This window comes from Mustela lutreola, chromosome 3, assembly GCF_030435805.1.
Source record: "Mustela lutreola isolate mMusLut2 chromosome 3, mMusLut2.pri, whole genome shotgun sequence".
Lineage (NCBI taxonomy): Eukaryota > Metazoa > Chordata > Mammalia > Carnivora > Mustelidae > Mustela > Mustela lutreola.
The window spans coordinates 4,502,229-4,520,584 of record NC_081292.1 but is presented as its reverse complement, the minus strand read 5'-3'; the positions used below and the strand labels follow the sequence as shown (position 1 = coordinate 4,520,584).

At 51.4% G+C, this 18,356-nt stretch overlaps 1 protein-coding gene across 2 annotated transcripts in view; it reads right to left on the bottom strand.

Annotated features, from left to right (window-relative positions):
- COL22A1 (collagen type XXII alpha 1 chain) overlaps positions 1-18,356 on the bottom strand; it is a 236,355-nt gene that overhangs the window by 44,127 nt on the left and 173,872 nt on the right. For both annotated transcript variants that reach the window (XM_059165553.1, XM_059165552.1), the window contains exons 43-46: positions 18,115-18,159; positions 13,907-13,954; positions 8,327-8,440; positions 6,799-6,852 (exon numbers count right to left, since the gene is read on the bottom strand). In XM_059165553.1, coding sequence (XP_059021536.1) covers positions 6,799-6,852; positions 8,327-8,440; positions 13,907-13,954; positions 18,115-18,159 — 261 coding nt within the window. The remainder of the gene's footprint in view (positions 1-6,798; positions 6,853-8,326; positions 8,441-13,906; positions 13,955-18,114; positions 18,160-18,356) is intronic.

The window sequence follows — 18,356 nt, the reverse complement described above, 5'->3', positions numbered from 1 at the left end:
CACTATCACTATCATCACCATTATCACCTTCATCATCATCCTCACCATCATCTCTCTCACCATGATCGCCATGGTCAGCACCATCACCGTCATCATCACCATGGTCTCCAGCATCATCACCATCATCATCACCATCAACTCTATCACTGTGATCGCCATCATCACCATCATCACCATCATCTCCATCATCTCTATCATCACCATCATCACCATCAACTCTCTCACCGTGATCACCATCATCATCACCATCATTGCCATCATCTCGATCATCATCACCATCATCACCATCACCTCTATCACCATGATCGCCATCATAATCACCATCACCATCACCACCATCACCTCTGTCAACATGATCACCATGATCACCGTCACATCACCATCATCACTGCTGTCGTTCTTGTGGTTAAGACACTCATGATAGGAAACCTATCAAAAATATTTTTCACAGACTAACCTTGAAAGTAACATTCAAAGGTTCCAATCTCTCTAAACTGTCACCTATTTTGGCTCTGCATTTACTGAGGCAACAAATGTATTTCAGCAAAACATTATTAAACACAAAACATGTCAGTTCCTTTAAAAGAATGCCTTATGCAGTCAAATAAGTCTTTCGCAGTAAGTCAATCTTGGCTCTTGCTCCAGGCCTGTCACCTCTTGTTTCTGCATCCTTGAGCAGATCATGTCCCCTCTTTGCTCTGGGTTTTTTCATCCCGTAAATGAAGGACGCCAGGGGCAGTTCAATCTAGGAGAGTTAATCCAGGGACAGAGCCCCACAATTCAGCCCCTGAAACATAGGGTCCAGCCCTCTCCCCATCCACACTGCTGTGCCACGTCAGCAGTTAACTGGGCACTGTGACCACCTGTAACCTTCCCTGACCACTCCATGAGCTGTGCTGGGGGCCTCAGGCGAACTAATGCCTGTGAAATGCCAAAGGCCAGTGTGCAGAGGAGAGAAAAAGGTTCAGAGGGGAAGAGCATTTGTTCCAACATTTTTACATGTAATTAGTTCTACTGCGTTTCAATCTATAAAGCCAGCACACTGTCTGCAGGCTGTATTATAATCTCAATGAAAAGAAGTGACATAGTGTAGCAGCATACTGCTTCTCTGACATTTAGGACAATTGCCTTAAAAGTAAATGGCTTCTTTTCAAATCCCAGTCCTCAGTCTGGGCTTAGGGTGGCTTCCACCTTCAACTCCCAGCAGTGAAAATGTCAGGAGCTCAAGGATCTCCACAGTTGTCCTGTCTCCTTCTCTGTGTCAGCGAAGGATCAAAGCAAACACAGCCACCCCCAACCCTGACTCACTTCCTTCCCAAAGTGAGGGCTGACATTTACCAAGCCTCTGCTCCTCTGGGCACATTGCCGGGACTTTCCACATGAGATCCCAATCCGTGTATTCTTTTGTTTATATACTGACCTGACACAAAAAATATTTAACATGACTGTGTTATTTAATTTAGCCCGTAAGACTCCTCTATGAGGTGGAGGTTCTGACCAGAGAGTAGAGTTAAAAAAATCTGAAGACCAGAGAGGTGAAGTCACTTACCCCAGGTCACACAGCTAATAAAAAAGCAAGATTTGGACTCTAATCCAGATATATACGTATTCAAACTGCCTCTTCCTGCCCAAGTTACATTTCTAGCTGTTTTCCTAGTCATGATGCCTTGTCCCACTGGTTTCATAATGTCAAGAGCATAGCCTTTATAGCCTAGAAGTCTAATGAGCTGCTCCGGGAAGCTTTCTAAGCAACGAAACAACAACATCCTTGCCGGCGCCGGCCCGGAGTTTATATTTGGGGGAGAGTACTAGTTCATCACTTTACTAGCTCTGGTCTCCTAGATGATACTCATTCAGAATGCTTGTCAGGGCTTAAATCTCTTTCCCATGAAAAGAAGGGAAGAGATTCTCTCCCCCAAACTTTTTTTTTTTACAGCATTTACTTTAGAAAACTTGTCACTGTTGGTTCTGTGCTTCTTCAAAATGTATGTAAATCTTTCTAAAAGCTAACTAAGTCCTGCCAGATCCAGGACTCAGAAAAGTCTCTCTCAAGGACCTGGCATCCATCCCTTTGAAATGTAATCAATCATCCGAGGAAGAGAGGGACCCCCATCTCCTGTCTCTGGGGAGAAAGGGAGCCTAAGGGAAAAGCAGGCTCTTTGCTCCAAATTGCAGAACTATTTCCTGTCATAAAGATGTGAGTTCATTTTCCTTTTTATAAAGCTAATGAACTAACACAGGTGATCACCTAACGCCCAGGTCCACTTGGGATGAGCACGCCTGACAATGGTGCTGTCAAGTCCTCTGACTGGAGGACCAGTTCCTGTTTATCTCAAGGACTTGTTTGCAGCAGGTGTAGCTGCCTGGCTACAGAAGACAGTAAGATCTCAGCCTGCAGTCTCCCAGCGGACGGCCTATGATGCATGTCACACTCTGACTCAGTAACAGGGGCTGTCTTCCTTCTCCTTCACCTTCCTGGAGAGGTTCTCCTGGGTCAGGAGAAGATTTTCTTCAGTGTTTAATTGTGTTTTCTCAAGACCATCATGTACAAAGCGTACAATGTAACAATTACTTAGAGGCTGTGTTCATACGGGGGACTGCTCGAAGGATGCTGGTTTCTGTGAATCCACCAGAAATGTACAAACCGTGGAGGGCAGGGCCTAAACCCCAGTTAACAAGTCTCTGCTGCTGGCAGAGTTAAGTCCTATCCCCGAATTTTTGTGTGCTGTTTCACTGCCTGGAAAGCCATTCCCCAAGGATGGCTGACAAATCCTTGCCTCACCTTCCAATGCAACTAAAATCCTACCACTTCCCCGTGACTTTCACAGGGGACCCCTTGCCCCATGGCATGATTTTCCTTAAAGCCATTTACTCTTCTCCCGACCATTTGATACAAATGCTCTTCATTCAGAGAAACAATTACGAGGAACATTTGCAGGTAGATGTACCCAGCTGGTTCCATGCCTGGTGCTCTGAAAATGTTTCCTTGTTCAATCCTCACATCCTTTGTGAGGTAGACCATATGGCTCTTCTTTTACAGGTGAGGGACCCAAGGTTCAGAGAAGTCAAATAAATAGCCCAAGTGCTATAATTAGTAAGTGAAATGCATTCGGCTACTAAGTGGCAGAGCCAGATGGGGAAACACTCACTGACCTCCAGAACCCAGCCTGTGCCCTCCCATTGCAATCACCCCTAGCCCCAGTCTAACTTTTGTACAAATCACCAGCTTGCAGGTCTTTCTTCTCCAACACAACATCAGGCCCTGGAAGGCATGGCCCATACCTGACCTACCTCTACACCTTCTGACTAATAAGGGAACTTTGAAAGGAGTGCTTGGTGAAAATCTTTCAGGATTGAGGCAGCTCTGGGTGAAAGAGACCTATACTCTTGAAGAGATCATAAACCATATGGCACTGGGGTACCTTCTGGGCAGGAACGGATTCTAGAGCCTCTTCTGGAGTTCTAAGAGTAGCAAAGGAGGTCTTATCCATCACCCCCAGAATTGTCCAGAAACTCCAAGTGGGGGCTTCTGGTCATCTAGTGACTACAGTCCTTACAGTTCCCATTACCTGACTGGTGGGCACATGAAGGAGAAGAAACCCAAATGCTCTTCGTGGAGGAGAGAATAATCACCATTTTCTACTGGGAGAGGGTTTTACAATGGACTCTGCAGAAAAGCATGCTCCCAGGGTCTTCACTCTGATTATCATCTCGTTCCTCCTTCCTCCTCCGCATGGATCATAATCATCACAGCAGCCACTACCTCCACACCCTCTCCCTGAAAGTCAGTGTTTCAGGCAGTTTGAGAGCTCCACAGCGAAGCTGTAATCGATCGTGGCATTAACCTCCCCAGACCTAGCCACCAGTCAGAGCAGCTGCAAATCTGCAGGATCCATTTTGGGAAAGCTGACCTCCCCGATGCAGGATCACAGTCGCGACCAACCAAGACAACAAAGGCCCTTGGAGAGGCAGGGCACCAGTGAGCACCCGGGACCTCTAGCTAGGAAAGCGAGAGAACAATAATCCTAAGTGCTCGGCCACTGGTAGCATTTTCAGTGCACAAATTCATCTTCAAGTCCACAGGTCTAGCTGAGATCTTGTTTGATAAGCGAGGTTCAACAGAAAATGAAACAGTCCTCCCGTCTGTTTTCTGGCAAGTGGTGTAGGATGAATAAAGAACATAGTAAGGGGCTTGGATTGGGAGGCCCGCCTGTGAGGGCTCAGACTTCTAACTCCTCAGGGACTCCCCAAGAGGAGGTGGTGGTCCTGGGAAGACACCACCCTCCTGGGAGCTGTCCGTGGTGCTGATGCGGGTTCTCCCGTTACTAGGAGTTTTGACAGCATACTCACTGGGGTGGCATACTACAGCATACTACAACATACTACAGTTGGGCCAGCAGGGGTCCCCTCTGGTGTACCACCCCAGAGTTTGGCAGTATTGGCTTTTAACTTTGCCAAGCCTTAGCCTCCTTATCTGTAAAGTGGAATAATACCCGTAGCTCCTAGAATCATGCTGACCACTACAACAGATGATACCGGAAAGCCCGTAACCTGGCCCTTGGCCCTTAGAACACTGGGTAAACAGCCCACTGTAACTGCCTAGGGGCTCATGATGTAAGGTGGACCCCAAGTCCTGCCAACTTCTCAAGGTCACCTGTGGACTCCCAAATGGAGACAGCTAGAACCCTGTCTATCAGCTACTGCACTAATTTCGCTGCTCTTTTCTGGATGGAAGCTTTCTTTGGCTCTCTCTGAATATGCAAAAGAAGAAACCCTCCCTGGAAGCAAATTATAAAGGAACAAAGGCAGAGCCATTGTCTCAAGACACCAGCACTTCAAGTGGGATTGGGTTGATAAAGAAAACAATCCCTACTTAGTGGAGGGAACTCCTTATCTGTTTAATTGATTTGCTTTTGTTTCTCTGAATAAAAGCCATTCCTCAGCAGAGGCAAAGCCCAGCCCCCACAAATTGACAGCAAAGGTTGCTTAAGGATCCACTGAAACTGGCTGCCTACAGAATCCGCTTACCCCAGCTGATGACCCCAGAAAGGGAGGGTAAAGCACGGTAAATAGCAGAGGCAATGCTAAGCTTTACGGGTGTCTCTTAACCCAGCACCGATGGGGAAAATCTCTTGTTCCATCTGCATTGAGACCTGACATCTACAGTTTCTGAAATAGGAGCCCTGGGTATGTCAACACCCTATAAGACTTCACAGAGTCTATGGGCCATAAACACTAGATGTCTCAGCCCGCCAGGCAGGCTGGAAAGTCCGGATGTTTCCCATCCTGATACCCAGTGGCTCCAGTGAGTGCTCTGCTGTTACACCACAGAATTCCTGTTTGCTTCCTAATACACTAGTAAGAGCTCCAACCCCATTTTCCAGGGCTGACCCTAGGGTAAGTCAAGTGAGTACTTACCTGCACGTAAACACGTAAAGGATTCTGGAAACATCAGTATCCAAAATATATAATAGTTCAATGCCGTATTTAAAAAACAAAAATTAATGCCAAATGATCCAAGAGGAACAAAATACAAAAGTATAAAAGTATAAGTAAATGGGGCTCTGATGGTGCTGGGATTGGGGGGATTAAGGAAGGTGAGCGGTTCAAGTACAGGGCTAGGTCCCATCTTTATTTAAAATTGTGACGTTTTGTTCCTGGGGGCTCAACTGCACTAATTTAAATTTCTTAAAATACAGCATTAAAGTCTTATTTATCTTGGTTACTGAGGTGTTGGATTCCCCTTACATGTTATGTCCAGATCCTCACCCCAGTCCTGGCCCTGCCGCTGGCTGGGACCTCACGGGCTGACAGAGCAGTGGAGGCTAAGGTTGTCCGAGGGCCTGCCATGTGCCAGGCCTGGTAGGGGCATCTCCCATGCAGTTGTTAAGGCCACAGGGAGGGACACAGTGACACACCTGCCCCTGAATGTTGGGGCAGGGCAGCCTTCCTAGCTAGAGGCAGCACAGAGGCCCCAAGGCCATCAGGGACAGCACCTGGGGTGCTAATGTGGAGGGAAGGGAAGGGAGGGTGGGGGGTCAGCTCTCCTCCCCTCCTGCCTCCCCGTCCGCATTCACACAGTCCGTTCTGCTTAGCAGTACCTACCATCACCACCAGGAGCCCAACCACCACAGCCCAGACACCTGTCTCGGCAGCCAGAGCCACCCCTCCTGTTCTGAGGCTGTGATCACAGCTCCTTCTTCCCAGGCGGGTCTTCCTGGCCTGGTGAAAGCACAGAGCTGCCCCCGCCCACGGTAGATGGGAGCCTTGTTTCTCCTGTGAGCAGCAGTAATGCTCGCCCACCCTGGCAGAGCCCGTTCCTAGGAACGTTGTTTATTGGACAACTAGCTCCTTTCATATATTATATTGTTCATTTCCAACAAATCGGTGACTCTCACTTTTATTCTTATCCTTCATGGGTGGTAAGATTGAAGCCCAGAGAGGTCAAAGATTCTGCCTCAAGCCACACAGCTCGGAAGCCACTCAGGGCTGGGATTCCAGTCCAGAGCCGCCTGACCCCAAAGCTCCCGCCTTAACCAGTGATTGCCACCTAGTCCCAACTCCTAGCCCACTTCATCGTTCAGCCACCAAGGCATTTGTAGATGAACAACTGAGGCTCAGCAAGTGACCGTTCACAAGGTCATTGAGACATTCAAGGTCATGGTTAGTCCCTGAATGTGGGTATCATGATTTTCAAAGCATCCTTCCTCCACACAGGACACCCCTCTTCCTCTGATGTAGATCAACCAGTGAGATGAGCAGAATGGAGGTACACGGGGTGAATGAGGGCTCACTGACCTGTGGTCCGGCTACTCCTGGAGGCCCTGGGAGGCCCCTGGGCCCAGTGTCTCCCTGGAGCAGGAGCAGAAGAAAAACAAGAATGAGTGTCTTGAGCTCGTAGCCAGAGTCCTCAGCAAGCCACAGCCCTCGCACACCTATTTGCTCATTTCTCATTGAAATGTCCCTGTCCCCTCCTCCTCCTTCCAGCACATCTGAGCAATGAATGCGGGCATGTGGTGCTGTTAGGGTACAGAGTCGACCACCCCTCAGTTAGACAGAGAACACTCTCGATAATGCAAGTCACACAGTGAGGTTTATTTCCAGCTCGCGGGGGTCCAAGTATCCGCCTGGCGCAGCGGGTTTCAACAAGGACCTCGAGCGCTCAAAGCCAAGGGTTTATGTAGCATTTTCAGGGCACTTCTCCATGGCTACATACATAGCTTGCACCCCACTTTGACAGTTTAACTTTGTTTAACCTTTGCCACCCCAGCATCACCCTGGCGCCATCCTGGCGGTTAAGTGAGATGTAGGTTTAGAAGAAATTTAACTTTATTTACATTTCCTTCTGCCTCAGCCTCCCTCACTTTTATGGTGGGGAGGGCGACCTCAGGTCTTGAGGAACTGAGCCCTTTGTCTCTGGAAATTGGGCCATTGAAGAGATAGCCTTTTTGTTGTAAATCACCAGGACATTTGCAAACCAAGGGAGACTCCTGTCTTGCAGGATTGTGATCTCTGCAAGTTAACTGTTTTTCTTTAACATCTGGTCCCTGTGGCGCCATCGCCTAACCCGCCCTGGTGGTATATGATTAAGTTGTTCCTTAGGTCTTAGCTACTTTCTCTTATCTCAAGTTACCCGCGCATGTGGGCTGGTTAGGGACGCTCAGTAAAATGGCTTCCGGGCCTTCAGGATGGCCATTCTTTTTTATTTTTATTTTTTAATTTATTTTTTATTTTCAGCATAACAGTATTCATTATTTTTGCACCACACCCAGTGCTCCATGCAATCCGTGCCCTCTCTAATACCCACCACCTGGTTTCCCCAACCTCCCACCCCCCGCCCCTTCAAACCCCTCAGATTGTTTTTCAGAGTCCATAGTCTCTCATGGTTCACCTCCCCTTCCAATTTCCCCCAACTCCCTTCTCCTCTCTAACTCCCCATGTCCTCCATGGCCATTCTTACGCTAACCCACTCTTACAGTGCTAGGTGCCGGCTTTTGCTTTGCCAAAATGGCTGTACTTATGTCCGGGCTAGACTCGAGGTGGGTACAGCCTTGTTTTTCTTGGCCTTCACACCTGGAGCTGGTTTCTGGGACTTGTTTTTAAGTCCCCGGGGGAGGGGAGCAGGGACAGTAAAATAGGTCCTTACAGTGCTGCCGAGTGTGATTGTGTGTTCACAGGCCCAGCTCACGATTAATGTGGTGCCCAGTCCCCCAGAGGTCCCCCAAGCCTCTGCCTCCTCCCATTTCTACCAAAAGGCAGCACGGGGATCTCGAAGACGATGTATCTTATTGCGGTGATAAGACAAGCTGTCCCCTTTTCTCCTTACCTTTTTCCCTTCTGTGCCTTCTCTCCCTGGCTTTCCTGGGAGACCTTTGTCCCCTTTAAAGCCAGGCAGACCAGGGAGGCCCGGGGGGCCAGGAGGGCAGCCACTGCACAAGTCCTGAGAAAGAGACAGAATCAGTAACCGTCCCTTGCAAAGAGAAAGGGAAGGTGATGTAGAATCAGAAAGGTGCACCGGGCCGTTATCTGGAGTGTTCAAATCAGGCTTGGCATTTTTCTCTCTCTTCCTCTGAACTCAGATTTTAGTGCTGACACATCTGGATCGTTACCTCATGGCTCCCTACTTCTAGCCAGCCCAGACTGCTTGAAGCATTGCCCGCAACAGTGAGGTCAAAAGTGCACCACTATCTGTGAGCATTTAAAAGCATTAACGGGGGCACCTGGGTGTCTCATTGGTTTGAGCCTCTGCCTTCAGCTCAGGTCACGATCTCAGGGTCCTGGAATCGAGCCCTGACTCAGGCTCTCTGCTCGGTGGGGAGCCTGCTTCCCCTTCTCTCTCTCTGCTTGGCTGTCTGCCTGCTTGGGATCTCTCTCTCTCTTTCTCTTTCTCTCTCTTTCTCTGTACAATAAAAATAAATAAGCAAATAAAATCTTAAAAATAAATAAAATAAAAGCATTCACAGTACAGACTCAAGGCAAACGTTTAGGACTGTTACAAACAACATGTCCTATTCCTACAGCTGGAGATGGAACACTAGAAGCTGACTTCTCTGTCTCCTGGGTTTGCCTAAGTGGTTGGTGAACAAAGCAGAACAAAGGCAGGAACAGGCACACCGCCTCGGGATGTTCTGGCTGTAACACACACACCTGATCTGACCACACAAGCCTGGCATTATTCTTTGTCCGAAGTAGGTGTTTCAGGAATATTGCCAGGAAGTGAGACTTGCTCTACTCCTTTGAGGCAGGGGAGGGCTGTCCCTGGTGTGATTTTACGGTTCTCTCAGCTCAGGAAACATGTTTCCTCATTTGTCTGTGTCATGCTAAGACCTTACAGTCTGGAGCTCAGTGTGGACCCAGCAAAACTCACTGGCTTGGCCACACCACCGGACGTGTCTCATCCCAGCGCCCTGGGGTGCTGCTTCTCTGCAGCCCTCCCTCCCCTCTCCCTGGGATACAGGTTGGATGCACTTAGATCTCAGACCAGCCCCAGTGCCCTTAGCTAGGATTCTCACTCGGCGCCTGCACTCAGTGACTGTCTCTCAGTGAGAAACCAGTTGCGAAGTGTGCAGTTAGGCTCCGTGCCTTTCTGCTCTGAGACCACGAGGAGTACATAGCTTGAAGAGTGTGCGCTTCGATGGTGTTAATTGCACAGAACAAATGCATTCCCCACAGCTTCTGGAATGCTCTGCTGGAGGCATCCGCCCAGGCTGGCGGCAGCTGCTGTCCTTCCTACAGGAGGTGATACTGCGGGCGACTTAGCCATCACCTTGGTCCCTAACTGAGGACAGAGGGTTTTTCCATCCCAAAGTGGATCTGGACGGCTCACCTTCCTTTGACCTGCTTCACTCCTACTCAACCACCCAAAGTCTCTGACACCAAGAAGCCTTCCTGATTGCTTCATGAGAGTGGGGGCTGCTACAGATTCCTTCTGCCACAACCCCTGGAGCGTCTGCACTTGCCTCACTGCTGAAGTCGTCCGTGTATGGCTCCCTCCCTTCCCCACCAAGCACAAAGTTGTGAGCGCTCAGAAGATGGGGCTAGAGCTGCTTCATCCAGTCAGAGCAAAGGGCTTCCCGCCGAGCAGGGGTTCAATACATGAATGAATTCCCTGACCCAACGGACCAACCAAATGCCCCACTGAGCCCCTGACTTTTCAGTGTCCTGCACCATCTTCTTTTAATGGATGGCTTGAGAAGCTGGGTGAATATTTTTTGGAGGCTGGGGAGTGCCAAATGTTGGGGTGTACAAAGCGAGGGTGAAAGAGGTCGACCAAAGGACAGTGGTTGGAGCACTGGATTTGTTTGGAGGAGCAGCAGAGCTGGGAGGAAATCCCCTATTCCCAGACCTTCTCTTGTTCTTAAACAAGGTGCGTCCATGGAACCCTGCCACAGTGCGTGTACGATGCGCGGAATGGGGCTAGTCTGGCGGCAGGAACCCCACCCGACGACCTTTTCCTAGTATCGGAGGACACAGTGGTGATCCTGAAACTATCCTCTATGGCGGGATCCACACTGTAAAGGGGTTATATCAGCATAATAAAGAATCTCACTGCCTATTTCTTCCCAATTCCTGGAGGGCTAATGCTCAGCCTGGGTCTGTCTTAGTCACAGCTTCTGTGAAGGACTGTTCCTTGAATGCAGCCCCTGGGTGGCTCAGTCAGCTAAGCGTCTGCCTTTGGCACAGGTCATGATCCTGGATCGAGCCCCACCTCGGGCTCCCTGGAGCCTGTTCCTTCCTCTCCCTGTACCCCTAACCCACCCCTGCTCGTGCACTCTCTCACTCTATCTCAAAGACATAAATCAAATCAAAAAGACCGTTCCTTGAAGACGAGCCGTAGCAATGCCCAGACCTTCAGTGAGGATGCTGGATTATGGCTCTGACGAGTCCCAGAGTCCAGGGAGCACAGGAGACCAGCCCCGAACCTACAGTCCTACCCATGCTCACTCTGGCCCCCACGCTCCTGGGGCCCCTGTTTCTCCTGACCCAGGACTACCGCCACATGCCTTGAGATTAGACAGGGTTTTGTTTGGACCCAGACCTCACCTAATCTGTGAATGGAGACCCTCAAGGTCTGGTGAGAAAGAAATGAGATAATGAATGAAAAATGCCGACCGCCATGCCTGGCACAGGGGACCGCAGGGTGAATTTAGCTGCTAACCTGCCAGTGTAATTCCTGTAAGGTTTCCCTCCCTGAATCTGCTGCCTTGCTCTACCTGCCGATTGGATGCCCTTAATCATCGATATTGACTGCTGACTCCCTGACTTAAGGGAGCTGCTCAGGCAAGTCCCGCAATCCCTTTGAGTCTATCCCCTTATCATAGGGTCCTTTTCCTTCCTTAGGGGAGTGCTGCAAAATCTGAATGAAACACGCAGGCAGAGCCCCTGGTATGTTGCAGGACTCCTCGGAATCTGTGAATGTTGATTCTCCCTGATCTCTGTCCCCCTTCTTTTGCCTGAGATGTTTTCATCAAAACTAGCTCACTCGGCTGGCACTCAGCATGGTGCAGCATACCAAGTGAGCACACCGCCCAGCGCTTACCGAAGGGAGGGATGCCACAGTCTTTGCTACGCAGAGAGCAGCTGGTGCTTTCCAGGAGCAGAGATAACCCGTGGGGTCATCTTATTAAACCTCCTGCCGGGTACCTGAATCCTCACTACAGTCTTCCTCCAAGGGGCCGCGCAGCCTACCTCTCACACCTCTCAGCGACAGGCAAGGAAATCACCACCCACCCACACTTCATCAGGGAGCTGGCAGCCAGGTCTGGCCCATGCTAGATGAAGTCAGGTGACAGAGGGGTGGAGCACAAAGGTCTGCGGTTGGACACACTGGGTCTGGGTCCTGGCTCTGCCACGATCCAGCTCTGTTACCTTGACCACGTGCCTTGCTCAGCTGTGCTCAGCATCCTCCCTGTGAAATGCAGATCTCGCAGTGCCCACCTACTGGGCTGTCTGGGAAGATCAGATGAAATAATATTTATCCAAGGGAGCCAAGTGATGGAGCCATCCTGAGGATGACCTCGCTGGGCACAGAGCCAACAGTGGAAGTTCATTTACCAGGGACTCAGGAGATGAACTTTCTACCCAGGCAGTTTTCCAACTGTCTGAATGAAGTATGTGATGCTGTAAAATTCCTTGGAGCAGAGATAAATATTGTTAAAAAAAAAAAAAAGATGCCTTCTCAGCAAGGGAGGGACATGCCACCAGCCACCTGGGCCAGACCAGCAGGCTTTACCCTACATCAGAATGGCAGAGGCTGCCTAGAAATCTTGAAGCCCCTATCAGTAGACTCTGCTGACCTGGAAAACCCACTTGACCCAAGCAAAGCACTGATCCATGGGACCAGCAAGGCTTGGGCACCACCCTGAATGCAGGTGCCCCGTCCCCGCTGGGGTTCCTAGTTACTCTGATGAACACAGTTGCATCCTGCAGCAGGAAAGGAGCACGGATGGGATTAAAGGTCTACCTCAATGTGGTAGCCGTGAAGCATGAGTCTTCACACTCCCGTTACCATTGGCAGAACGACTAGGACATCTCGAGGTTGAATTCTTTGCCAGGGAAGGAGAGCTTCCCAGCTCTTTCTAGGGCAGTGGAATTATGAGAAATGACTGAGACTAATAAAAGCCTCCAATGAACAAGGAATTTAATCAATAGGTAATAATTTTTTGTCATGTCCTTGACTATGAAAAAAAGTCTTGTCAATTAAAATCAGGAAAGACTTTCTATTACTACTTAAAAAAAAAAAAAAACTAAAATATATAGCTTTTCACCAAGGCATTTCATTGTGTACAGAGATGAAAAGTCTTGGGCTCCTCTGAAAAGGTTTTCTTTTCTCTTTTGTTTCACTCGCTCCCTCCCAGGCATGAGCTCTGTGACTTTGACATAACCCAAGTGCTTGTTCGGAACACAGGAAATGAGGAAGGAGCTGATCACACAAATGCCAAGCTTCACCCTAAATTAAGACAAAGGCTTGATGCAGAGCCAGCAAAAGCGTCCCTCCCTGCTCACTACGGCAAGATGGTTCTTCCTGAGACACAGACCTTACCCGCCTGTCTTGCTCACAGCCTTTCAGCCTTCCCTCATTTCAGGCCTGACGCCCATAGGCGGGGGACCAAGGCACCTCACAGTCCTCGCCCAATCTTGGCAGAGGGATGTCCAGCTTCTCAGGGCCTTCAGTGTCCATGGACAAGGTGAACAGGTCCTGCAGACCAGCGAAGTCTGCACCCAGATCTGCTCTCCTTCCTGGCCAAAGGGCCTGGCTGAGACCTTCACTAACCTGTCCTGTGCCCTGATCCTTTCACCAGGAGGATGCATACCCAAGCTGTTTGACTCTGCCTATGACTGTTTTTTAGAACATATGACAGCCTTGTGTGGGGTTAAGGGTCAGTCTCTGAAGTCAGTGAACACTGGACTGCATTCCCAGAAAGCCAATGATCCCCAGTGCCTCACGGTCCGTACCTGCGAAGCCACAGCGCAAAGAGTATCAACCTCGGATGGAAGGCAGGAAAGAGATGCACACCAATCATGTAGCACAGCCCTACACAGAGAACTTTCTAGGAGGATAGAAATGCTCTGTATCTGCCTTGTCCACCAAAATAAGCTCTAGCTACATCTAGCCATCATGTCCTTGGACTCTGGCTAGTGGGACCAAGGATGTGAATTTTGTAATGACTTGTATTTAATTTTAATTAACTTAAAGCTAAACTGACACACGTGGCCAGTGGCTGCCAGATGAGACAGAGGATTTAGCACATCGCTGGGCACGGAGAGCTCTGGACAAATACTGCTGTTAATATCGTCATGGATATTCACACATGGTTGTTCAAACCAAACGCGCCATAACTTATTGAAATGCCAGCCCACCCCCCCCCCATTTCCAGATGCATGCACATGGACTTCATGCTTTTACCTTAACCAAGAGATTTATGTCCCCAGGCGACAGTAGTGAGGAGGGACCCTGCCAAAGTAAAAACAAGTAAATACAGACGTACCCACAGGCATGCACACAGTACCTCCCCCATCCTTGCTCAGACAGCATAAGGCCTTCAAAGTGTAGGGTGGATGCAAACAGATCTGTCTATGTCCCAAGCCAGGGATGCACGAGAAGTCACTCCGAAGGCGGCAACCATACAGGCTGCCAGTTCTACTCGTGACTGATATTAGCCTTCCCGGTCCCCTGTCTCCTCCTGTTGGCTCTTGTACCGGGTGGTCCTTACTCCCCACCCCCCATCAAAACCTGATAGGTCTTGCGGGTACTGTGAAAGGCCAAGGGAAAAACTATCCTGGATTCCCCAGACGGGTAACAGCTGTTGCCATCAGTCATTCACAACCTAGTATGAATTTGAAGCCACTATTTCAGCTCTTCCAGGTTGAATTGCATTCTAAACCTCATCCATCATACAGGTTGTAGGTGTCTAACTCTGGGAAAGAAACTTCAGAAATCACGAGTAATCACAAAGCCTCTAAAGGTATGTAGAAGTCCACAGGTCACCAAATTCACATTCAAACCCGATGAGTTGGAGGGTGCTGTGTTGGAGGGTGCTCCAGCCAGCCTGGAGCCCAAGGTGGAATGCAGGCTGGGTTCGCACAGGGCTTTAAGAACATATAGCCAGAAGGAAAGGCATAATTAACCAGGCAGACGCTGTAGGGAAGAGGGAATTCTCGGGTAGAACTGGAGTAGATTGACAGGGTATTTTGCAAACTTCTAAATTTCACAGCAAGGAAAGAGTGCCAGAGAATCCATTCTCCAGAGGAAGTGTTAGATTTTCTTCTAGAATATAGGAAGCCTGTGGCCACAAGTGAACGTGCAGGGGCTGATTTCTTCTGATTAAGTTTGCATTCCGGCTTATGAATTATGGATTGAATCTAGCATCTTGGGGATGCTGAAACCAACACAATTTTCCTGGCTCCCAAACCCCCCCAGGGCTTCTGCCACACCTTACGGCTAAGCAAAGCCATGCAACCTTGGCATCATGTTAGGAAAACCTCCACAGTGATTACACGTGTGTGCATTTTCCTGCAGCTTCTGTGCACGGGGCCTCTCATTGACCCTCTGAGCTAGGACACAAGTGGACCCCCAAGATTGGCACTGGCAGACTCGATCTGGTGCTGCCTACGGGTGTCAGCCCCATAGGCGGAGCTCACTCTGCGTACACCTGCTCCAGCCGAAGCCCAGACCCCCCACCGGCTCTGAGCGAGACCCCCTGGAGGAAGGCCAACCTCTGCAATATTGTTTATTGAAACTGTAATTTAAAAGCAGAAGGAGGTTTTATCCTGAAGCCTTATGTTCTTCCCTGGGAAGTTAATAACCGTGGAGGATCTGTATTCCTCAAACCGGGCCACGTTCGAGCTGCTGGCGCTGTATTAGCTGGGATGTCTCTGTGCTGTTCTGGGAGCCTCCTGTGGAGCCCAGGGCAGCCCCACTAGACCACAGGGCCGGGAGCACTCACAGAGGCAGAGAGAACCCGGAGGGGACGTCTAGCTTAGGTCCAATGTGGCCTCAGGGAAGAGTTTTGTGAATGTGTCATTGTGACCCACTTCCCTAAACGTCACAGGGTAGGTGGCATGAGAAGGCACAGGATACCCAGAAGGGGTCTGTGGCCAGCAGTGCCTGCAGGGGATGGGGGGAACACCGGCTGTTTAGCCGCCTGCCATGCTGGGCCCTGGGGAGCAGCTCACAGGGGCCGATCAGTTCAGGCTTGATGGATGGCGGCTGGAAGAACAAAGGGTGGCAAGCGCGGAAGCTGCATGAGCCAGTCCGTGCCCTCCCGGGGCCCCGCCCGCCCTCCCGGGTACCGCTCCGACAGCTGCCCAGGACCCTCGCTGGAAAGGCGGGGGCTGACTCAGGGGGAGGCAATAGACTCTTGACTCAAGGTGGGACAGTGCCGTGCTGTTCACAGACCCGGCGGCCCCTCTGGGGTCAGCTGAGTCTGCCTTTCCTCAGCCCCCAGACTCTAGGGGCTCAATTCTCAACAGGGATGCCCAGCACGGGAATTCTGCGGGAGCAGCACTGGGGAAACCCTCCAGGTCCTGCTCTCTACCCCAAGCATCAGGGACTGTGGGAGACAGGCTGAAGTCAGCTGGCTGGGGGTGTCCAAACCCGCTCACTGCAGAGGAGGTCTGGCCCTGCCGGCTCCTGACGGGTCACCCCTCAGCCCTCGGACACCCTGCCTGACGAGGCTTGAATGAGTGTCCATCATCTGCAACACGTCACGTTCCCCCTACCACCCCGCCAGCACCTACCCTGCTCTCTCAGGCATGCCGTCCCAGAAATGGCTGGGGAGTGAACTGTCCCCACAAGTCCCCTGGGGTAGGAGTGGAAGCTTCTGGGCCTGGTCTCCCAGGGGCTCTGCCTGTGCATCTTCCTGGGCCAGCTGCCACCTGTGTCCTCCCTCTGGAACCAGCTGTTTCCATGCGTGGAACAGAGTTCCTGAGTTCTGAGCTCTGATGGTCCTCCCTCCCGGGGAGTCCTCTCAGTGAATCACTCAGCCTGCAGGTGTTTTGGGGCCCCTGAAAAATGCCTCCTCTGACCCGCACAAGCAGAGACACCCTGAGACCCACTGGGCTGTACTTGGGACCGTTTGTGGGCAGCGTTCCGTGAATTTAATGGTGATCGGAAACACACCTGTCTCGTCTCCTCCTGCCCTTCCTCCTCCTCCCTCCTCCCCCCTCTCTCCTTCCAGATTCTGCAGGTGACCCGCTGTGGGACACTCACCATTGGCCACATTGTCAGTGGACTGTGCTGATTTCTCTTTGCAGAGAGCTGTCAAGATCTAGACCTGGCCGAGGTCATTTGAAGCCCCGCTTAGCCTCTGGTCTGAACCTCGCTCTCCCCTACTGCACCAGGGTCCTGCACGGGGCTAAGGATCCGGCTTCCGCGGGCCTGTCTGTCTGTCTGCTGCAGAGCTGGCTTCCCGGGGAGGAGGAGGTCAGTGAGCGGTCCCTAACCTGTCACCTGACCCTCCACTCGTCCCACGGGTAGGTCCTCCAGGACCCGTCCAAACAGACCAGGGTCCCCACCCAGGTCTCTGCTGGGCCCAGCAACCAGAGGAGGGTGCGACCCCTGTCGACGCCCGGGGGTCTCTGCCTCGGACACATGTGGGTCGGGCAGCGGGCCAGGCCTGCAGGGGAGACTCTGACCATCAGGTGCGGAGGTGAAGCTTCTGCCAGGTGAGCATCTTGGCCTCAGAGCCTGACTTACGGTCGGTCCTGCTGAGGCCTCAGAGTGCCCAGCCCTGACGCCACCAGCTCTTCCCTCCCAGACAAACGTCCTTCAGTGCGGATCGGCTTCTCCCAGGTCTGCGCTGCAGCCCGGCCAGACGGCGCATCCTCACCGTTCTTTTCCTAGAGCCCCGTCCCTCCCACTGTGGCCTGGTCACTTCGTCAAGACTTGGGCCATCTCTGGCAACAGGAAGTCAATCAGGGGGGCTCAACATGTTCCTGCGGGAGCCCGGAGGAGCCTCAGGCTAGACCACCAAGGAGTGAGTGCTCAGCACCAGCCCCTCCCTGGCACCCCCGGTTTCCACAGTTCCCCCAGGAGAGGAGAAAGTTTCTGCCACTGTGGGAAGGGGGTGACTGGGCAGGGCAGACATCCCTGGACATCCCCGGACTGGGGCAGGAAACGGGCTAGTTAGGAGTCTGGGGTGCACGCTGGGGTCCATTTGCTCACCCGCAGCCCTGCTCCCTACTCTTCCCTGTCCTGTTCCATGTCGGGGAGGCCTCATCCTAGGAGCGTGCCATGGGGCTCACTGCCTGCATGCCCTGGCTGAGGTGGGCGAGGAGAGGCCCCATCAGGAAACTGGAGTTGGGGAGGCCCTGCTCCGTGCCTCTGGCCCAGCTCTCGGGCAATGGCCACAACCCAGCCACACACCACACCCACGACCCCAGCTCCTCCTGGAGCCCTACCCAACCCTCTCACTTGGCACTGGAAACAGGTTATGGTCCTGCTGGCCTCCCACTGTGGCTTATCTTGGGGCCCCCCAGCATCCCAGGTCAGCCCCTGCCCGCGGCTCTGTAACAAGTCCCTCTTCCAGCCTCTTAGACCATCTGATTGTGCTTTATTCTCACGGGAGCCCTGACTGAGAGTTACTATTCATCCGGAACCGTGAGTTGACATACTGGCTTGCCAGGAGGCCCTCTTTCTCCTGGATTTCCTGGTACGCCCTAAGAGAAGAGAAACAGGAGAGGTTAACTGTGCTAATAAGCACATCATCACCGGCCACTCTGCCCACGCCGACCCCAACTTCTGTGTCTGCCACGCGTAACTGGGTGGGGAAAAAATTCACCCAAACGTGAAGACTGGTACCAATAAAAAAGCCTGCTTTCCGGTCTCAGCTGGACACTCAAGTCTTCCCGGAAAA